The sequence below is a fragment of the Hyperoodon ampullatus genome (genome assembly GCF_949752795.1).
Source record: "Hyperoodon ampullatus genome assembly, chromosome: 8".
In the NCBI taxonomy this organism is placed as follows: Eukaryota; Metazoa; Chordata; class Mammalia; order Artiodactyla; family Ziphiidae; genus Hyperoodon; species Hyperoodon ampullatus.
The window spans coordinates 92,121,765-92,144,142 of record NC_136921.1 but is presented as its reverse complement, the minus strand read 5'-3'; the positions used below and the strand labels follow the sequence as shown (position 1 = coordinate 92,144,142).

At 41.3% G+C, this 22,378-nt stretch overlaps 1 protein-coding gene across 1 annotated transcript in view; it reads left to right on the top strand.

Moving 5' to 3' along the window:
• PDE11A (phosphodiesterase 11A) overlaps positions 1-22,378 on the top strand; it is a gene marked incomplete at its 3' end in the record, with an annotated part of 451,285 nt that overhangs the window by 410,166 nt on the left and 18,741 nt on the right. The window contains exons 18-19 of the mRNA XM_079710707.1: positions 5,407-5,481; positions 10,610-10,693. Of these exons, the coding sequence (XP_079566833.1) occupies positions 5,407-5,481; positions 10,610-10,693 (159 nt within the window). The remainder of the gene's footprint in view (positions 1-5,406; positions 5,482-10,609; positions 10,694-22,378) is intronic.

Here is a 22,378-nt window from a genome sequence, read left to right as displayed (position 1 = left end):
AACAATAAAAAACTAATATTTATTGACTAAATAACCAATGTTAAGTGACTGCTTTATAAGTATTATATCATTTAATCCTCAAAAATCCTCTGAGGTGGGTATTGTGACTGTAGTGGGCTGAATAATGGCAACCCAAAGATATCAGGTCCTAATCCCTGGAACCTGTAAATGGTTTTTCCTTAGAAGGAAAAAGGGTCTTTGCAGATGTGATTATGTTACGGACCATCTTTATCATTATCATCATCATTATCTGGATTACCCAGGTAGGCCTTAAATTCAATCACAAGTTCAATCATAAGAGAGAGGCACAGGGGGGTGGCACATTCAGAAGAGGAGAAGGTGTGTGAAGACAAGGCAGAGATTGGAGTGATGTGGCCACAGGCAGAAGGATGCTGGCAGCCACCAGGAACTGGAAGAGGCAAAGTACAGATTCTCCCCTAGAGCCTCCAGAGGGAGCATGGCCCTACCAACACCTTGATTTCTGACCAGTGAACGGATATTGAACTCCTGGCCTCCAGAACTTTGAGAGAATACATTTCTGTTGCTTTAAGCCACCAAATTTGTGGTAATTTATGACAGCACTAGGAAACTACTACAATGATTATTCCTATTTCACCAATGGGAAAAATGAGGCTTAGAAAGGATACGTAGCCTGAGGCATATAGCTGGTAAGTGGTGGAGGAGGAATTCAAATCCTAGCAGATGAGGTTCCAAAGCCTTCATTCTTAGTGTTTTATGCTTTCTTACACAGGAGGCACTAATCAGCATTTTTAAATGATGCAAGTGTGTTGGCAGAATGGGCTATGTTATCACTAAGCTCAAAATCTCAGTGTTTTAAGCTAACACATCACCTGGAGGCATGTGCCTCTGGGCTTGGCTGGCTCCTCTGTCGTCATCCTGGACTGGGGCTGAAGGAGCAGCTACTGTCTGGATCATTCCAGCAGAGGCCCGGGTGGGTCTTACACTGGAAGTTAAATGCTGTCCTGCCCCTGCAATTCATTGGCCAGAACTTGGTCACATGACCCCACCCAGCCAGGGAGTGCCCATCTTTCCATGTGCCCGGAAAGTAGAAAGCCAGAAATAGTTGGTGAAAACATGACTACCACTGTTTGCCCTTCTAATCACCACAAGTGTGATTCACTCTCCTTCCTCCAGGCAAAATATACTCATCCCCCGCCCTCCCTCCAAGGGAGTTGACCCAAATATCCCATCAGTCATGATATTAAGCTGGAAGTCCAGGATCTCTGGGTGATCGTGTGCTAATCTCTACAGCAGGTCTGTAAAGATTAAACTAAAGATGAACTAAAGACCCACACACACCCAAAATGCAGCATATAACACCCACTCCACAAAATACTCATTATGACAATCCCATTTAGAAAGGGAAGAGATGGCAATATTTGGCAGTTAGGGGTCCACAGCAATTCCAAAGTCCCACTGGGCATTCTCTGGGAGGGCCTTCTACTCTGTGGTGGGCCTTGATTCTCAGGGAGATGCTGCCCAATTCAATATTTTCCATGGCCTTTAGATCCACCCTAGGAAATTATTCCTTTTCCATTATCCTCCTTGGCTAGATTTAAAGGCCAAGCAGCTTTCTCAGCCTCCTTCCTCCCTAAAGAAGTTTGAAGACCCAAGGCTTGTTTTAAGTTTTAAATAGTCAAAGGCTTGTGGAGTTTTCTGGCACATTTAGTCACCTTCTTAGGTCTTTGATTCCAGTCATTTCCATTTGCTAATAACCACATCCACAGTTAGATTCTATACAACCTTCTTAGATCTACTGTATTTCTTTGCTTCCTTATATTCAGGAACAAGGAAATACAGCATACATACATCTTTCTTCCTCTCTCAACAGTTAATTCCTAGTATTTGGGGCCTAGTATTGGCACCAGTGAGGAAACCATGTAGTTAAATCCTTTTTCTGGGCCATTTTGTCTAACTAAAAGGATGTTGTGTGTGCCACCTAATTCATTCATAGTTGTTAACTATGTGTTACTGGCCACACCTTCAATTTGATTCTTGTTGCAAGGCTGAGTCTTGATCAGCCTTTGTCATTCAAAGTGTATCTCAATTTTTATTTTCACAGTTTGGGATTAAGAAGCAGCTTCATATTCTATCCCTACAAGATCCTGAATTTGTGACTTTCTCTATTCCCTTTCATTCCTAGTTATAGACCTGCCAACACTTTTCTGAGCTCACTTCTTACAATACGTAGCAAAACAGTCAACAGCAACCATCACATGCTATTAACTTTGTTTTCCAGTCTCTTCCCCTAAGGCTATAAATTCATTGGGTACATTGTTTGCTTTATTTCCATGAGAACTGTACAAAATATTTTGCCACTGTGTAACATGGATCATCATCCTCATAGCTTCTAACAACCTCACTGTTTTATAAATACCTGGCCCCCAAGCCAATGGCACATATTGTAGGGTCTTTCCTTTCTTTCTTTTCTTCCTTCCTTTCCCTTTCTCTCTCCCTTCCTTCCCTTCCTTTCTGTTTAATAGCACTACCTCACTTCCATACCAATTTTTGTTAGTCAAGGCTAAGCTAGGCTTTGCTGCAGTAACAAATATAATCTCAAATTTTAGTTGCTTAGCACAAATGAAAGTTTATGTCTTGTTCACATCACAGTTCAGTGCAGGTGGTGCAGTTTTCCTATAGACTCTCCTCCAATGAATAGCTCTCTTCCAATGCCTTGGTTTTCGTTTTAGTGTGACATGCTTGAAGTTACATAAAGCAGGTTATGGTGAAGGATTTGTGTGGTTGCATTGCTTATTTCTACATCTCTGCCCACCCTTCCCTTCCCCAGTGTGGAAAGGCCTCCCTTACAGTACAGTTTGGGAATAAACTGCAGGGAATATGTAAGTGGCTCTTCCAGGTAGTGGGAAAAAGTGTAGTATTGAGAGTGGCCCCTGTGATAGGGGTAGAAGGTAGTAGAGAGTAGGAGAAATTTAGGGGAACTGGGGGAAAATAAAGAAGATTAGAAAGGGGGTAGATGAGGGATGATCTGCCAGGGCCTTCAGGGCCCCAGTGAAATGCATGTCACAACTAAAGGAGCAGCAGCCCACGTGGGAGCCAGAAAGTGACCAAAGTACTTGAAAGGAAAAAAGTTTCCGCACTGAGATTATAGAACGAAGAGGCCCAATGGCCACTGTAGGTGGTCTTCTTGGTCACTGATATAAATATTATTTTATTTTTAGGATTTGAACTTCTGCCGAGTGCAGAAACTCATGAGGTCAGGGAAATAAAACACAAAACCATCTTTTTCCAAATGTTTCCATCAGAAATCTTGTCACAACTCTAAACTGTAGATCTCATTTGTGTTTGTATCTGAATTGAATAGGTTAGGTATTTTCAAAACGTTACTCACTTCCAATAGGATTTTAGGAAACAGACAAAAACAATAGAAACTTATTTTAAGAATAGAAATATATTTCCAATTTCCTGGATGTTGATTTTTTTAAAATTCCCTTTCAAAATGTGTTTTCATTGGTGTCTATTTCACTTTGCCTTCCTCACACACATGACTCTAAGCATGTGGGTTTCCCCAGTCAGCCCCCAAGGCCTGAGTAGCATCTCAATTTCCTTTTTTAATAAAAAATTCAATCAGGAGACACTTAATAGTCCTGATTGGGATTTTAAGTACAAATGAAACAGTGGTACAAGTTGAGCTGTGAAAGAAGCACAGGGGAAATACCCAAGACCACTTTAGAAAGCTCAAGGAAAAGGATTTTGTTTTAATTTCTTTGCTTTCCAGGGGCTACTGACCTCTGCAGGACTCCCACTTTGGGGTGACCTCATATGCACACGTGCATTCTTTAGTGCAAAAGATCCACCTCAGAGGATTCTGAGGGAGAGTTACGGGAACTGAATAATGAGGCCAGGTCCTTAGGGGACCATTTCTTCTCAAAAGGAAGGCCAGAGACCAATGAGAGAGGCCTGGAGTGCTAAAGTGAAAGGCAGTGGCAGAGACTGGAGAGGGACAAGTGAACCAGGTCCTAGAAAGACTTAGTCAGCTCCAACTGGTTTTATGCTGTTGAATTTTTTAAATGTTTAAAATCTGAACTGGCCATTCTATTTTTTAATAAATCACTGCATACTTGCTACTCTCAGATGTGTGTGGGGGTGTTAGATGTTGTTGTTAAGTTTTGGCAGTGGTTACCATTTATGGTTGACAAATCTCCTGAGAGATTTACTTTAGGTAAATTATCTTGATTCTCTGCACTTGACCAAAATTAAGCCACTCTAACCTTTGCCAGACCTAAAAACCTCATCTTTACAAGAGCCTGGAATAGAGAAAAATTAGTCTGGGGATCCAGACCTTCTTGCCATCAAGTTGTCTGGTATTTCTTTTCTGCTCTTCCAATATTTTGTAATCCAGCTAGTTCACCTCAGAGATATCCTAGATGTACATCATAGTGTTGTTGAAAACACCTGTTCAGCACTTATCTGTTACCTCAGTTTGCTTCCCATAAAACTATCAGTAGAAGCACAGGGCTTGGGGAAGAAGAAAATCTCTGTAAGCTTGACCATGATCAGTAGTTTCTGACCATCCACACTAATGGATGAAAAGTAGAAAAATATGTGTCCTTACTTTGGAAAAAATCTCTGTGGTTTGGGGTAGAACAGCCATTCCATTGTGCAGTACCAACTAGAACCCACCATAAATAAACACTGTTATTTAGTACATGGGTTGAGACAGCCTGAGGACCAAATCACATTCTTCAGGCTATATCATAACATACTGTAAAAGTCTGGTATGAACAGTGAATCTAGCATTCATTCTGCCCCTTGACTGACGGCTACTGTAGGAAGTAAGGGGTGGGCCCTGGGTGTATCCGTTCCAGAGTGCACATAAATACTGGCAGGGTGACGTGGTTAAGGAGTTTTTGTGATGGCAAGATGAAACCAAACTAAAATACAAGTATGCGACAAAGTAAAGAATCTGCACAGAAACAACCGGAAGTTGGCTGAATTATTATTATAAATATAGTATAATAATATAACATCAGTTATTATTAGGTTATTATTTGCTTCATTTTTCTGGATAAGAACATTTCCTGCTTTGAAGGTGGCAACCTTGTGCCTCATGTGTATATATAAGCTCTACTGTCAGAGATGGTCTATTGGCATGTGTTTAAGGATACATTGCAAATGTACTTCAACTCTATTTCAACAAAAATAAATAAAAAAACATTGCACAAGTTCTTCTGATTAAAAGGAAATCAGTTTCATTGATTAAATTCTATAATACCTTCAAACACAAAAGGTTAATGTACTCACTCATAAGCTTTTTAAATGATTGTCTGTCTTGAAGATAACTACCATACACATAAGCCAGAAATAACTTCTGTGTCTCGTGATGAATTACACATATCTGTCAATTTAAATATTTCTGTGTTTCAGGTGGCTGAACTTGTAACCAGCGAGTTCTTTGAACAAGGAGATCGGGAGAGAGCAGAACTCAAACTCATCCCTTCAGTAAGCTCTTCCTTTTCTTATGACGTATTTACCCTTTCGAATGACATTTTCAAAAATAACTTCAAATCACACCTTGAAAATGGGAAAGACAGAGAATGGATTTAAGGAAGCACTCTTGAAAGTTTAAAGCTTTAATTGAACTTAGATGCTAAACACTCTTATTCCCAGGTTTCTGATTAACAGGGCTGATCTACTTAACAAGCATTTCCTGTACTCCCACAGTGGGAGAAGCAGGCACAAGGGAGGATCGCAGAGCAGTATTTGAATAACTCAAAGCCTAGGGCTGGCATTTCATATGTAGTCAGTGGCTACTTTGAAACAGAAATACAGAAAAAAATTAAACGCAAGCAAGCTGTCCAGCCTTGATGGGCTAGAACAGGCAGGTGCAGTAAATAATGGATATTCTGGATTTTACTTTCCAATTTTGAACTTTCCAAAATCCCAAAAGCAAATCAAGTCTCTGTTTCTTTTCCTTTTTTGCGAAATGAAAAGTTGCATCTGGGGAACTAAGTTCTGCTTATTGAAATGCTACTTAGATTGGATTCATCCATTCAATTATTATTTGAGAATGCTTACTGTAGGCTAAGCATGATTCTGTTTTTACTAATCAGGAGACAAAGACATAAATGCCTCAGTCACCACCCTCAAGGAGAGGGCGGCCTCTTTATTCTTAATGAATGGGTAGCTTCAAACATATCACCCAACGACTCAAAGAATGGTCCAGAGTATTCTAAAGCCTGCCACAGCACAGAAGATTCATTGCAGCTCAAGGAATGTGTTAATTGTCAAGAATATCTGTTTATGAGGATTCAAATCAACTCAGTTTTGAATATTTGGAGTTATTTATAAGATCTTCAAGTTTTAAAACACCTTTCTTTGCTGACATTTAAAGACAAGGAAAAGCAGCAGAACTAGCTCCTAGCTTAAAGAACTCACAGACTTACTAATTTTGACTATTCTTTATTTGTTGTTTACCTACAAAGGTCAGAAAGACTACATAAGTTAAAACACCCATCAATTATTTTAGTTTCCAAAGCAATATCTATTTATACTGGTTTCAACACATCCCTTTGTTCTTCTTTGGTGATGTCACCAAATTTGGTTACAAAATACAGATACTAGATTGGGATACATAGTTAATGTGTAAAACGTAGCACAACTCAAATTTCTGTCAGCTATATGTATATCTATTTTCAAATAAAAGCTTTTCTCCTCTTTAAAAAACTGTTTCAGAGGCCACCTCTGAAGGGTTTACAATGCAGCAAAACCACAGGGGCCCTGGGTGTTATTTAATTAAATGAAAAAAATATAAGTCAATTGACAGCATTGGCAAGCTGGCAGGTGCAGTGGTGCAGCACTAAGGAATTTTTGTAGACTCAGATTAAGGGTTTTTCTGGAGACATAAATGAAATTAATTCTGTGGTGGATACATAGCTATAAGTGCTGCTCACTCCCCACAGAAGCCTACCTAACACGGCTGATGACTATCTCCTCAGGCCTAACTGCTGTGGCAGGGCTATCCCACATTAGTGCTTTTCCAGAAATGTCTGGAAATGCACACACCCAGATTGGACACCTGCTGTGCCCACTGTTGCATGATATTTAGGAATAAAATTGTCCAAGAGCCCTTTCAGGTGTCATAGTCCTAAAGGTCACCAGAGTAGCTTCATGAAGACAAAGGCTAATCTGGGCAACATCCAGATTAATACTGGAAGCAGTGAGTCAGTTAATAGCACATGCTTGAACACCTTCAAGTATCAAGCATAAAACTGGACACAGTGCATCCAGCCATGAGCAAGGCACCATCTTCCCTGCCCTCAAGAACTTGTCAACTGGTGGGAAATATAGACATTAAATAAATAATCACCAATAATCAGTTACAAGATGCAAAATTCTGTAAAGGGTAAACACAAGACAAAGTGGTATCTTACACACTCATCAAACATTTGTTAATAAGTGACTAGTCCAGAAATGACCCCTTACAGTTATGGTCAACTGATTTTTGGCAAGGGTGCCAAGATAATGCAATGGGGGAAAAATAATCTTTTCACCGAATGGCACAGGGACAACGGGATATCACATGCAAATGAAGATGGACCCTATCTCTCACCATAGCCTAAAATAAACTCAAAATGTATCACAGACCTAAATGTTAGAGCTAAAACTATAAAACTCTTAGAAAAAAGCAAGATATAAATCTTCTGGATTGGATTTGGCAATGGTGTCTTAGATGTGATACCAAAAGCACAACAAACAAAAAATAGAGAAATTGTATGTCATCAAAACTTAAAACTTTGTGTGTTGAAGGACACTATCAAGAAAGTGAAAAGACAGCTCACAGAATGGGAAAAATTATTCACAAAGCACATATCTAATATGGGCCTAGTATCTAGAATATGTAACAACTATTGCAACTCAACAATAGAAAGACAACCCAATTTTTTAAATGGGTAAAGGGTCTGAATGAACATTCCCCTAAAGAACATATATAAATGGCCAATAAGCACATGAAAAAAAATGTTCAAAATCATTAGTCATCAGGGAAATACAAATCAAAACCACACTGAGATACCACTTCACACCCACTAAGATGACTATAATAAAAAAGACAATAACAAGAGTTGGCAAGGATGTGGAGAAATTGGAACTTTTTGTACATTGCTGGTGGGAATTTAAATGATGCAACTGCTTTGGAAAACAGTTTGGCAGTTCCTCAAAACATTAAACATTAGAGTTACCATGTGGCCAGCAATTCTACCTCTAGGTATAGCCCCAAGAGAAATGAAAACATACATCCACACAAAAACTTGAATGTTTGTTGTAACATTATATATAATATCCAAAAAGTCAAAACAACCCAAGTGTCCATCTACTGATGAGTGGATAAATAAAATATGGTATACAATAATGATACAAGGAAATATCATTTGGCAATAAAAATGATTGAAGTGCTGATGCATGCTTACAGGGGTGAACCTTGAAAACATTATGCTAGGCGAAAGAAGCTGGTCACAAAATACCACATATCATATGATTCCATTTATATGAAATGTGCAGAACAGGCAAATCCATAGAGATAGAGAGTGAATTAGTGGCTGCCTATGTCTTGGGGGGGTTGAGGAAGAATGAAGAGCGACTGCTAATTTATATGTGATTTTTTTTTCCTTGGGGTGATAAAAATGTTCTAAAATTGACTGTGGTTGGACTTACCTGGTGGCACAGTGGTTAAGAATCTGCCTGCCAATGCAGGGGACACAGGTTCGAGTCCTGGTCCTGGAAGATCTCACATGCTGCAGAGCAGCTAAGCCCATGCACCACAACTACCGAGCCTTTGCTCTAGAGCCCACGAGCCACAACTACGGAGGCCGTGTGCCACAACTACTGAAGCCCATGCGCCTAGAGCCCGTGCTCCACAACAAGAGAAGCCATCGCAATGAGAAGCCCATGCACTGCAACGAAGAGCAGCCTCCACTCGCCGCAACTAGAGAAAGCCAGCTGGCAGCAATGAAGACTCAACACAGCCAAAAATAAAAAATAATTAATTAATTAATTTTAAAAAATTGACTGTGGTAATGGTTACACAGCTAATTGTGAATATACTAAAAACCAGTAAATTAAAAAAAAATACATAACTATATACTATGCACCAGAAACAGTCATTAAATAAATCTCAGATAACAATGAGAGCTAGAGAGGATAAAACAGAGTAATATTTTTTATTTTTTTATTATTTTATTTATTTATTTATTTTTTTGCGGTACGCGGGCCTCTCACTGTTGTGGCCTCTCCCGTTGCGGAGCACAGGCTCCGGACACGCAGGCTCAGCGGCCATAGCTCACGGGCCCAGCCGCTCCACGGCATGTGGGATCTTCCCGGACCGGGGCACGAACCCGTGTCCCCTGCATCGGCAGGCAGACTCTCAACCACTGCGCCACCACGGAAGCCCCAGAGTAATATTTTTTAAAGGAACATTATGGACCAAGATTCATGCAGTTCACAAGAACCAGCCCTTCCTCCAGCATATTTCAGAGTCTTCTCCAAATGCCTAGTCCTCCTTCCTGATATTTACATTTCACATTACAATCAAGGATGAGCAGAGCAGTAGGAGATGGTGACCTCCTCCCTAATTTGGAGGTATTTTCCTCAGCGGAAAGATAGTCCTTCTATCTACTGTGACCTCAGCGGCTAGTGATTTGGGCCCCACCCACTCCCACCTTTGTTCCTAAGTCTGAAGGATGCAGAATTTCTCAATGTATCTGAACCAAGGAGATGTCGTGAATCTGCCCTCACAACCTATGTGAACGCCAAAATGATGTGGATGCCACATTTTATTTAGAGGCAAGATGAAACCTACTGTAAGACTATAGGCAGGGCAGGGTTGCTTCTTAGACCCTGGCCTTACTCCTTAGGAATAAAGGGAGGGACAGTCTCACTGGCGTAGAACAGGCAGTGTTTGTCCGAGGACTCTATCTCAGCCATCCAATTCCAACTGATTGTCTTTATGTCTGCCCAACGGAATATGTCACTTCTTTAAGTTTTCTGAACATTATAATATCATAACGTTTAAAGGCTGAGAATGGGGAGAGAATGGGTACCTGCCCCCATCATCCATCCAGTGATAGATAAAAATTTAGGAATTTATTCACGACAGGATCTTATTGAGAAACACAAAATTGTCCCCACCCTGAAAAATTAATACAAATAATTTCTATTTAAAATGAAATTGCTTTTAAGGATCTTTTCCAATCTATCACACCCTCTCTCGCTATAAAAATAAAAGCCTGCACTATTTTTGTAGCAAAAAACACATTTCCCCTTCCTTTGACTTGTACCCAATTCCCAGTGACCTGATGACTTGATTTAGTGGCAGTTACCTATAACTGAAGACAGATTTTGGCCCCAAGGAGTTGTGTGCTATAAAGTTCAAATAAATTCATTTACAAATCTCATAAAAAGAGGTGAAAATACTTTATTTCTCATCATAGATAAAAGAAAGTACGTGTAAAGATTGATTGTGGTTTGTGAAGTGTTCAGTTGGTAAAATTCAGATCATTGTGACAAAGTGTTTGACAAAGCGCCTGTAAAAGACTCCAGTGTAATAAAGCAAGGTTCTCCTCCCCCATTCTAGGCTATTTTTGATCGGAACCGGAAGGATGAGCTGCCTCGGTTGCAATTGGAGTGGATCGATAGCATCTGTGTGCCTTTGTATCAGGTAATCATGACTTGGGAGGGTCTGTGTGTCCTGACCGAGCCAGGAAAGAAGAGTGTGTATACCGCACTTTCAGAAGTATTAGTTTTAGGACACCCTTCCAGGATATGTGTGTTGCCAAAAAAGGTTGCAGCTTATCTTTTCTCTGATTTCTGATCGGTCCCCTGGGAAGATTTGGTACTCAGAGGCCGGAGACCCTAGTTCTCCTTGGGCCTCAACTCCCTCATCTATAAACCAAGGATAGTAATATTTTATCTCAGTATTTCCCAAACTGTGCCCCATGAGACATAAGTATCCACCCATAACTTTTCAGAAAAAGCTATCAGGCCCAATAATTAGGGAACCTCTCCTGCACATTAAAATACTGAAGGCTCGGAGAAGTCCTTTGGAAAAGAAACACGTTTAACCTTGATTAATTCTGAATTTCTCAAACATTTGACCATAGAAATCTCAGTTTTTTTACGTTTTTCTTTTACTTTTATTAATATCATGTTAGACATGAGAGTTCCATGAAACATGGTTTTCTGCTCTGACCCCATGGTCTGGGCCACAGGGTTTTGAAAAGCCCCTTCCATCTTAAACATTCACCTCTGTCTGAGATGCATGACAAACGGCAACCACTGAACCCTGAGCAAGGTGCGCTCCCTGTTTCCAGCTCTGCGGCGTGAGTTTGGGACGGTGCTCCTGGCAAGGAGACTAGTGTCATCAGCTTTGAATGTTCACACACCACTTTTTGAGTAGAATTAGGGCTGACATGGGTTAACACTCACAGTTTAGTGTGCATTGGCTTTTAATTCTGCTTCTAAGTATTTGCTTTCATGTGTAAAACCTGGCCAGTTCTTTACCCCCTACCTACCTCAATCAGACTGAGCTGCTTTTTAAACTTCAAAGTGAGAAACACATGCAGGGAAAGCAAAACGGCTTCATTTCTCACTCTAACTCCATTAAAAACACAGTATTGTTTTTTAAGGACCTCACAACCATTAAGTTTCAGGCTTATCTACCACTTCGCTTTCAGCACTTTTAGGGACTGCTGAGCCCTGTCACATTACTCTAAAAAAAATAAAAAATACAAAAACCTAGAATACTGTCTTGAAGATGGAAATGTAATTTTTAATGACTATAAGCAACAAAGGTAAGTTCTTATCTGTATTATATTATCCATTAAATATATGACAGCATAAAATCAGACAAGTAAAGCTTTAAAAGAATCTAGAATAGATTATTTTAGTTATATATGGGACATAATGCTCTTTTATTTAATAATGAAAGTTTGGATGAAAAATCAAGAATGATGTCTACGATATTATAAGAGGATCCTCAACTCTCTTTTCTCCCGTCTGCGTCTCCCACCCTCGCTCTTCTGGTGTCTCTGAATAAGCTGGGTCCCCATGTGTAAGGCCCATCACTGTTGTGTCAGGTATACCTTGCTTTGCTAAATTGACCTTGACCACCCATGTTGAATTATTTTTTTAACATTATTCATTTTCCTGTGCATACTTAGGCCATAAATGAGATGAATTCTTGAAATTAATAAATTCCTTTTACTGTGGGTAAAGCTTAGGAGGATGAAGACATGTATTTGGTGGGGCTGATAAATTTTTGGTATTAGTCTGAAAAGCTACTTTGGAATGAACCCAACTCCACACACCCTTCCTATGTGATTAGTTACAGTAAATGCTGGAAAGGACTCTCGTGTGCTTTTCCATGTTAATTTAAGTGTTTCATTACTGGTTCACAATCATTTGGGCTTACTTTTATACTTCCCATTAAATACTTTGAAATCTTCAGGTTAAAAAGGAAGTTACTTGAATTTCAAATGAAAATAGCAGCTTCCAGAATTTAAGGAGTAATATTAACCCATCATATTGTCATTCCTGATTTTTCACATCTGTTTTACTTTACTCCCTATCTGTGATGTTAGATACACCTGCTATTTTTAATCCACAGGAAATTGACATATAGAAAGCTTAAGTGACACTCCCACCAAATTCGCTTTGTCCTACTCATCTGTGGCCTTGGTTTTGATGTAATGGCCTTTCTACTGCCTCACTTCACCTCTGCTGGATATTGTCCCACAATCTTTTCTTATTTAACTGGGGAAAGTCATGGCATTTAAAGAGGAATGCAGAAGGAGCTGCTTATAAAAGTTCATATTCATACCTGCTGCTGGATCTTCTCAGTGAACAAAGCATGAAAATCATGCTCTTCTTTACAATTCCTTATCATCACTTATTTTTTTAATCTCATGGATTTCATTTATAAATTCTTTATAATGCTTTATAATTTATATATATATATAATATATAATTTTGCAACCAACATTTCAAAAAGCCCTCAGACTGAAACCTGGCAGAGTGACTTTAAGTATGCCCCTTGAGAGTCCTCCTTTTGTCCCATCTCAAGCAGTTGGGTCTTTTTTATTATTTAACCATGAGAGTTAATGTGAGATTATTTAATCTCACATTAACTGTTTGATGCTTCAGAAAGGTAATGGAATCCCTCAGTGGGCAGGAATCACCATGAGTGCGAAGACACAAAATCTTGAGGAAATGACTCACGAAGGAAGGAAGGTCCCTGCTATGACACTGGTCAAATGTCAAAATGTCTGCAGGAACTCAGGTTGTTGCTGAGAGGTCAGTTTGGGGTTTTTAATGTGAAAGTGCAGTGATAAGGAGTCTGAGAGGATAGAGGCAAACGGGAAAGTATGCAGATGGCATGAATCCCAGACTGTGAGAGATGATATAGTCTGTTACAGAACAGAAGAATCCAACGTGGCTTTGCTGAGTCAGTCTGGGCAGAGGGCAAAAGGATACAGAACAGTAGCTATGAGACCAAGAGGTGTCCTTGTAATGGCCAGGGCCCTGCTGACCCCAAGGTGGGGCAGGTTTGGGTGGCAAGAAGCCTCATGTAGAGCCTGAAGCAAAACAATACGTACATCACGATGAGGACCCCCCTTGCAGGAGGAGCAGTGTGGAGAGATGTGGTCCAGCAAAGGCAGAGGCCAAACAAAGGCACTGTGTACCTGAGGCTTCTGGGCGCAGCCTGGGACAGGATGGGGCTTGTGGAGGCGAGGGTGGAGGGCCAGCGGGGCAGTAGATGCAGATATGGTTTCAGTGCAGCTTTTTGACTTCTTTGACTTTCACTAGGTAAATCGGTTTTTGACTTCTTTGACTTTCTGTTTTTGACTTCTTTGACTTTCACTGGGTAAATCGGTTTCACTTCATGGTTTTGAGAGGGTTGTGCTTGGTCAAAGTAGATCAAGCTCTCTCCATTTTCGCTCCAGTTTGCTGAGTTTTGTCTCTCCTCCAAGCAAAGGGTAGATTGTCTCTCTGGTGCCTGAAGGGCTATTTATAGGTGGGAACCCACAAAAAGTACACCGGTACATTTTGGATGCCCATTACACTTAAAATCAAAACTCTTACCTCTGGGGCCTCCCTGGTGGCGCAGTGGTTGAGAGTCCGCCTGCCGATGCAGGGGATACGGGTTCGTGCCCCGGTCTGGGAGGATCCCATATGCCGCGGAGCGGCTGGGCCCGTGAGCCATGGCTGCTGAGCCTGCGCATCCGGAGCCTGTGCTCCGCAACGGGAGAGGCCACAACAGTGAGAGGCCCGCGTACCACAAAAAAAAAAAAAAAAAAAAAAACTCTTACCTCTGGGACAACTTCAATTTCCAAGCTGTGCCTGTGTTGAGGAAAAACAAGGAGAACCCCCCAAACCCCCGAAATCTATTCAATAAGAAGTTTCCTAAGCAATCTAGGAATTGACTGAAAGTGACTGGCAGAAAATATATAGATATATCTAATAAAGTAATAGGTAGGGAAAGAACATGCAGAGAACAGTCCCAGACCCATGCATGATTCTATAGTAGGGAGATGTGGCATGCTTATATACATATGTTTAAATGTGAGTATAAAATTCTTCAGAACTTGCTCATCTTTTTAAGCTTATGATTCCAAGCTTTTCCTTTAAAAATATAGAAAATTGTCCTAACAGGCAGAAGTCATGATTTATCTGTGACAGCATTTTAATCAGGAAACATATAGGAAGCCAAAGTGGGCAGGGAACCATCAAAGCGTGTTCCCCCAAGAGAAGACTAAAACCCTAGTTAGTTAGCTCTGTCCTAGCAGGGTATCTCCGAGGAATACATTGACATCTGATTCCTGTGCTTTCTGCTGTCTTTGCACCCCGCTGGGGATCCATTAGCCTGCTGCTCAACATCTTTGGAGGAAGAAAAAACAAAAAGAAAGAATGAAGAAAACAAAAAACAAAAAAAAAACCAGGCACCATCAAACTTTGAAGTCACTGCTGCACCAGCCTTAGGGATAAACAGAAAACCTGATGTGACAGTGTCACACTGAGCCTCTCTTTGCAATAGCAGGCGAAGTTTTTGCCCTTTATTTTCATTCTCAACTCAAACCTCAGTGCACCTAGAATTTCAGTGATACACTATAAATCATTATAAATCTTCTGTTTGTTAAGGATTGAGGGATTTAATTTTTATTATGAACTTATTCAGATTTTCAGCTCATCCCAAACTGGCTCTTGATTTTGGAGTGTTTGACAGATAATGAAAACGGCTTGACTTGGACAGGATCTAGCTGGAATAATTCTCTCTTTCCATTAAGAGAAGAGTTCGGGGGCTTCCCTGGTGGCGCAGTGGTTGAGAGTCCGCCTGCCAATGCAGGGGACAAGGGTTCGTGCCCTGGTCCGGGAAGATCCCACATGCCGCGGAGCGGCTGGGCCCGTGAGCCATGGCCGCTGAGCCTGCGCGTCCGGAGCCTGTGCTCTGCAACAGGAGAGGCCACAACAGTGAGGAGCCCGCGTACCGCAAAAAAAAAAAAAAAGTTTGGCAAGAGTGTTGTCTCTTTATAAAAATGTCATGGGGTCTCTGCAACAGGCAGGGCTTCTGAAGTTATGATAACAGTGATTTTTGACTTTTTTTCTGCCTTCAGCTGTAATGGTTGTTTTGGAAAATGCATTCCACCTGATGCAGTTACTAGCATGCTCTCTGGGGACTTCCCCAGTGGTCCAGTGGTTAAGACTTCGCCTTCCAATGCAGGGGGTGTGGGTTTGATCCCTGGTCGGGGAGCTAAGATCCCACATGCCTTGCGGCCAAAAAACCAAAACATAAAACAGAAGAACAAGTTCAATTAAGACTTAAAAAAAATTTTTTTAATATGCTCTCTGAAAAGAAGGGAGGAAAAAAAATCTTGAAAATATAGTTGAAGTTGTAGAAACTGGGAGTTAGAATTGATAAACTGGAAAAGAGGAAGTAAGGTGCTACTCCAAGACAATTTTTCTGGATACCAATAAAAGTACTTCAAAAACAACTCAGTGTTCCCCAGATGGCTCATGCCTTGTGTTCAGTTTTTTTCAAAAAAGAAAAAGTAGTGAGCTACAGAGTGACTAGTTAGAATATAACATCATCTCCTCTTAAAAACCTACAAGGAATGGAATGTGGTTAGAGAGGGAAACAGTTTCATCCCATACTTAAAAAAAGAAGTAGGACACCACCCAAATCAGTTTCCTGTAAATGTTTTCTGTACGACTTGTAGTATTCCTATGAATGAGAGAAAGAAATAGTTGAGGCTGATTTCTTATTTGCCCTACGAAGGGGGGACATATATGGACTGACATCATATATAACTCGAAAAGCTCAAGAAGAAAGAAAGAAAGGAAGGGAGGGAGGGAAGGAAGGGGGAGAGAGGGAAGAAAATAACTTCCTATATTCTCTATAATTTATATTTATCTGGCTCCACCTTTTCCTGGTGATGGGCGGCGGTGGGGGGGTGTTCAGGGACTGGTACTTAAACTTGACAATTAAAGTATCTCAATTCCTTCCGGTTAAAACAAGTCCTTGGGAAGACTAAAATGTGAATTGTTCCCAGTCAGAACCATTTCTTCTCCCCAGCTGACATCCAGGTGCCAGGAGAGCTCACCTGTCTTTGTAAGGGTTCCGTGACTGGGGGGAGAGGGACCGAGTGCACCTGCAGCCTCTGGGGTCAAGGCTCTGGGCGTGATGCCGAGCTGGCCTCTGGGACTGTGGGGTGGGCGCAGTGAGCACTTCGTGGAGGGCCTGACCACTGGCTCTGGCTGCAGACCATGGCAGGCTGCCACCAGCTTCCTGCTCAGCTGGTTCTCTGCCATCACTCAGCCTGCGGGGCATGCATGAACCCCCAGCTACTTTCTCTTCACCCTGCCGTCCACACAAGAGCTCCCTTGGTTCTTTCTAATATGCCGCCTGGGTAGTGCCAACTCGTTCTAGGGAAGTTCTGTCCTTTTCCTGAATTAGGCTCTGAGATTCAAGAGACAAGGCTTCCCCTGACCCCCAGGGTTCGACCCCCAGGGAACACAGAGCCAGGACACTCACTTCTGATCCCATTCTCCCCCCTCCCTCCCTTTCTGTCTCTCTCCTCCCTCTTTCTCTCCTCTTCTCTCTCCCTCCTCCTCCCCTTTCTCTAACACCCAGAGCGGAAAGTTTTTGAATTTCCTTTTCCTAGTTTAATGGGAACTCTCCTTATATAGTCTCCTCTGTGCTCCCCACTCCAGAACTTTGTACTCAGACTTGATGATTTGACCTAGCCAGGCTCGGTTCCTTAGAGATAGAGTTCTGGAATTTAGAAATCCCTTTTCTCACCACGCAAAGCTGGCATTGAGAGTTATTCTCTCTGAAAGCTAGGTGATGATAGTTCGCTGTTTCTAGCTGGGAACCACCGCTTGCCTGGGGGAGGAAAGCCTACTGAGCTAATGGGTGGGAAACCACGGGCATCACGATTCAAGCAGAACGGAAATACATTGGTTTAATATTTTCAAATTATTGTCCTTGTTACATATGCTATACCCAAATCTGAGCGCTGATAGTAAAACCTGTTCAAAATTTTCTATGTACTATTAGTCAAATACAAATGGAAGAGAAATATAAACATTCAAAAGTGTCAGTTTTATGTAGTTTATACCCTGTCTTCCAAACTTTTGCCAAAATGATCTTCCTTTTTAAAAAAATATCAGATCATGGTATCCTCCTGCTTAAAAACCTCAGGTTACTACCAGAATCTATAAGATGCCTTCCAGATTCCTGGGGTTAGCCCTCTCATTCTGAGGCCCCTGCCTCTTGGCCTCATCTCCTGTTACCCATGCACCATTTGCCCCAAAGCACAGGACTCATGAACCCTTTTGTCCATTTTGCCTTTGCTTATACCTCCCTCCCTCTTCTTTCTGCCTGGAAGAGGGCAGCTCAAACTGTCACCTCCTCTGTAAAACCGTTACTCCTCCTCAGCATTTCTAATCTACCTATCTCTTCATAACCACACGCAACACTCTGTATTGTGGTCATCTTTCTGTCTGTCTGTCTTTTCTGTCTTTCTTCCCTGTTAGACTAGTTTCTTGGGACCATCATATTCTTGGTACCCAGAATGGTGCCTAAGTATATTCAAACTGCTGTTTGTTGAATAAATGAGTGAAGAAACAGAAGAGTGAATGATGAGACACAGGACGCAGAATTAATAAGCAGTGGAATGTATGAAGTAGGGTTATAATGTCATTTTAAATTATCATCTGTAAACATATAAAACCTTTCATCAGAGTGTGCACTGTTATATTCCTGCCCATAATCTGAAGTATATGGCCTATGATATCTTCTTAGAAAGTGGTTTAGTTCTCATCATGGTTGAGTTGGTCCTTAATTCTAGCATAAAAAGACCGGTTTATAGCCATGAATTTTTCAGGGCTTTGACTTTTTCAACTAGGAAATACATGAAATTTTCTTTTTTCCAGCATTGGCAGAAAATATAGTCTTCTAATTATTTTAATATTCAAGTTGATAGGGAGAGCTAGCACATATACACAGATTTCAAGAAACATTATATATTATATAAAACACTAAATTATCATGATTAAAATATAATTGTCCTTTGACTTAGAAGACTTTTCAGATCCTTCAGTGCCTAACAGTTATCAATACAAACACGAAATAACAATGTGCTCTGTAGGGTGAAGTGCTGAATAGCCCAGAGGGCTCATTAAGAGAAGAACATTAAAGTTCATGTCGCTTCCTGCATCAAGCATGGTATGTGGCTGGTGAAGGCATTTCACACCCTTGGCTACATCTCAGAGTTCTTCCTGAATACCTGACATGCCAGGCTGTTTGATTTGGAGAAAGTTTTCCACCTCCAAAAAATGACTTTGACTTGATAAAGCAACCAGCTCTGTATACATTTTCTTGTAAATAAAATGGACTTTGATTTATTTCATGCAGCTTTTAAAAACCTGTTCTTTATACAGTAGGACTTAATTTCTATTCATATGCATTTTATGAGCTCAAAACTGCCATCATGAATCTATATTAAAACGCTGGAATTAGGTAAAAAAAAAGTTACAGTATACTCCCTAATAAGGCTTTTTTTGGTGTGGGGGGGCGCATTGGGTCTTCGTTGCTGCGCGCGGGCTTTCTCTAGTTGTGGCAAGCGGGGTCTACTCTTTAGTTGTGCTGCGCTGGCTTCTCTTTGCGGTGGCTTCTCTTGTTGCGGAGCACAGGCTCTAGGCACGCAGGCTTCAGTAGATGCATCACGCGGGCTCAGTAGTTGCAGCACATGGGCTTCAGTAGTTGTGGCTCACGGGCTTTAGTGCACAGACTCAGTAGTTGTGGCGCACGGGCTTAGTTGCTCCGCGGCATGTGGGATCTTCCCGGACCAGGGCTCAAACCCATGTCCCCTGCATTGGCAGGCAGATTCTTAACCACTGCGCCACCAGGGAAGTCCCATAATAAGGCTTTTGAGGGTAGAATTTAAGATAAGATCTACTTCTCCCTATCCAGCTGACCAACATAAATAACTCTTTTTAAAAGTGTTTATGCTTTGAAATGACGAAGCTAAAAATCACTTAACCGCAAGTCCATACAAGGCTTGGAATGTCGTCTTAAGTTACTTTCCAGTTCCTCAAGAAAGCGTATTTTAAACGTGGATTTACGTCTTCTTCATGGCCCTCTCTTCTGTGACTCTCTAAAGAAGAAAAAGGAAAGAAGGAAGAAAGGAAGGGAGGGAAGGCGGGAGAGAGGGAGGGAGGGAAAGAGGGAGAGAGAGAAGAAAACTTGCATTTTTCACTAGGAAATGAATCAAGTCCTCTTTTAAAGACTGTGTTTTGCATTCTAAGTGCCTCTCCAAAATCTCTGCAATTTAAAGTTCATTTGAAGGGTCAGCATTGTTTTTGCTGCTGGGAAGTGAGGCATGAGATAAACATAAAGCATTCTTATTATGCTATTGCCAAACAGAATCCTCTGTATTATTCAAAATGTCTCCTAAGAGAATTCAAGGAGGCAATATCTGGATCCTCAGCTCTCACTATTCTTATATTTCGTTATCAGAGCCTCAGCCGTAAAAATATTAAATAAATCACTCAAGGCACATTGCCCCATCTTAGCAAGCAGATGTGCTCAGAGGGAGCCAGGCTCTCAACCTCATGTACAATGAACATGGCAGCCCAGCTGTTGAGTCTGGTAGCCAGGGTCTAAAACGAAGTTAAAGACTTCTATCCGACTGAGTTTTTGGAAAAGAAGTTCAGTATTAAAGCCCATAAGAATACAAAGGTATCCTTATGCATACTTTTCCAATAAGCAGACATTTATTGAATACTGACTATAATGGCCACTGGATAGGGCTTAAATTTTGAAGTTTACAAAGCGCTTTTACATACACAATGTAATTTTACCCTAACTCTGTGAAGGAAGAAGATACTTCATTCTGAATCCTGTAACGTCTAATAGTCTAAGTTTTATAAATGAGGAAACTGAAACCTACAGAAGCTAATGGACTTAACCAGAGTGAAGCAGTTAATACACAGCAGAGCCAGAATTTCGAAGCCAAGTCTTCTCAGCCTTACTTTGCTGCTTCTTCCCACTGCACTGCCCTGAGGAAGTGCAAGGCCGTTCTACTAGTCCGACACTGCTCTACCTCTGTAAACCTCCCATTTACAAAGGAAAACTCTGAACTCTTCAGAGGGGAGGATACAGGGATCTGAGTAGAGGCTCCAGGGAGAGTAATTCCTAGAGCACCGAATGGGCTAACGTAGGTTCTGTTCAACTGGTTACCAGAGAAATACTTTCTCAGAAAGACTTTATGTCAAACTGTCCTTGACCAAACACTTTCACTTGTAACTGAGTTGATGTTTCCAATAAAAGACGGTGGATTGACCTCCATAATTTATTCCACATCCTTCTGAGAATTCCATTCATAAAGTAAGATAGGAATTTTTTAAAGATATAAACTTTCTTAGGAAATGGGAAGAGGCTGGAAGAATTTTAAGGAACATGATAGAAAAAGCCTACAATGCCTTGAACAGCTTGTAAGTAAGGGTATTAACAATGTGCGATTGAGGACCGGGAAGGAAATGAGGAGTACAGGAGAGAAAACATACCTGGCCTCAGAGCACACCTAAATCGTCACGAGCAGACTGTGGGTAGGAGGAAGGACTCACATTCTCTTTCTCCTGTGATGCCCCTTCATACTGTTGTCCACATGCAAACACACTTTCATCCAGGTACACCAGTGTATTCTGCTTTGGCCACTTAAGATAAAGTTCAAAACATGCTTCCACATCCTTAACATAATTTTCATATTGTCCTTTGAAACGGCAGCCTAGTATTCCAAACAGTGACTTGTCATAATTTATTCAGTCATTGCCTTTTTTTTTTTTTTAATAAATTTATTTTTCTAGGTTGCATTGGGTCTTCGTTGCTGCACGCGGGCTTTCTCTAGTTGCAGCAAGCGGGGGCTACTCTTCGTTGCAGTGCGCGGGCTTTTCATTGTCGTGGCTTCTCTTGTTGCAGAGCACGGGCTGTAGGCGCGCAGGCTTCAGTAGTTGTGGCACTCAGGCTCAGTAGTTGTGGCACGTGGGCTCTAGAGCGCAGGCTCAGTAGCTGTGGCACACGGGCTTAGTTGCTCCGCGGCATGTGGGATCTTCCCGGACCAGGGCTCGAACCTGTGTCCCCTGCATTGGCAGGCGGATTCTTAACCACTGCGCCACCAGGGAAGTCCTTGCCTACTTTTTTTGGTTGTTTTGTTGTTGTTGTTTTTGCTAAGTGACATAATTCTAAAATGAGTACTTTTGTTCAATATTTTATTGATTATTTAATGCTATTAAGTGTGATTAGAAATAATAACGTTGCATTTCTTTAAAAAAAAGATATAAACTCTCAAGGACAACAGAATGTGAGAGGGCATAAGATATCCTCAAATATTGGAGGCTGGAAAGGAAGTTATGTCCCAGGATGTCTGCAGAAGGGGACATCAACAGGAAGAGAGCTGATCTGTCTTTCAGAAGGAACAGGTTCAGGACTTTAAGGGTCCAAGTTCAGCCAAGAGGGGGTCTATTAATTTCCCACAGCTGCCTAGCCAAATACAAGAAACTGGGTGGCTTAAAACAACAGAAATCTATTCTCTCACAGTTCTGGAGACTAGAAGTCAGAAATCAAGGTGTCAGAAGAGCTGGTTCTTTCTGGAGGCTCTGCAAGAGAATCCATTCCACGCCTGTCTCCTGGTTTCTGGTGGTTGCCAGGAGCCCTTGGTGTTCCTTGGCATGTAGCTGAATCCTTCCAATCTCCACCTCTGTCTTTACATGACATTCTGCTCTGTGTCTCTGTGTTCCTGTGTCTTCACATGGCCTTCTTTTATAAGGAGACCAGCCTTTGGATTTA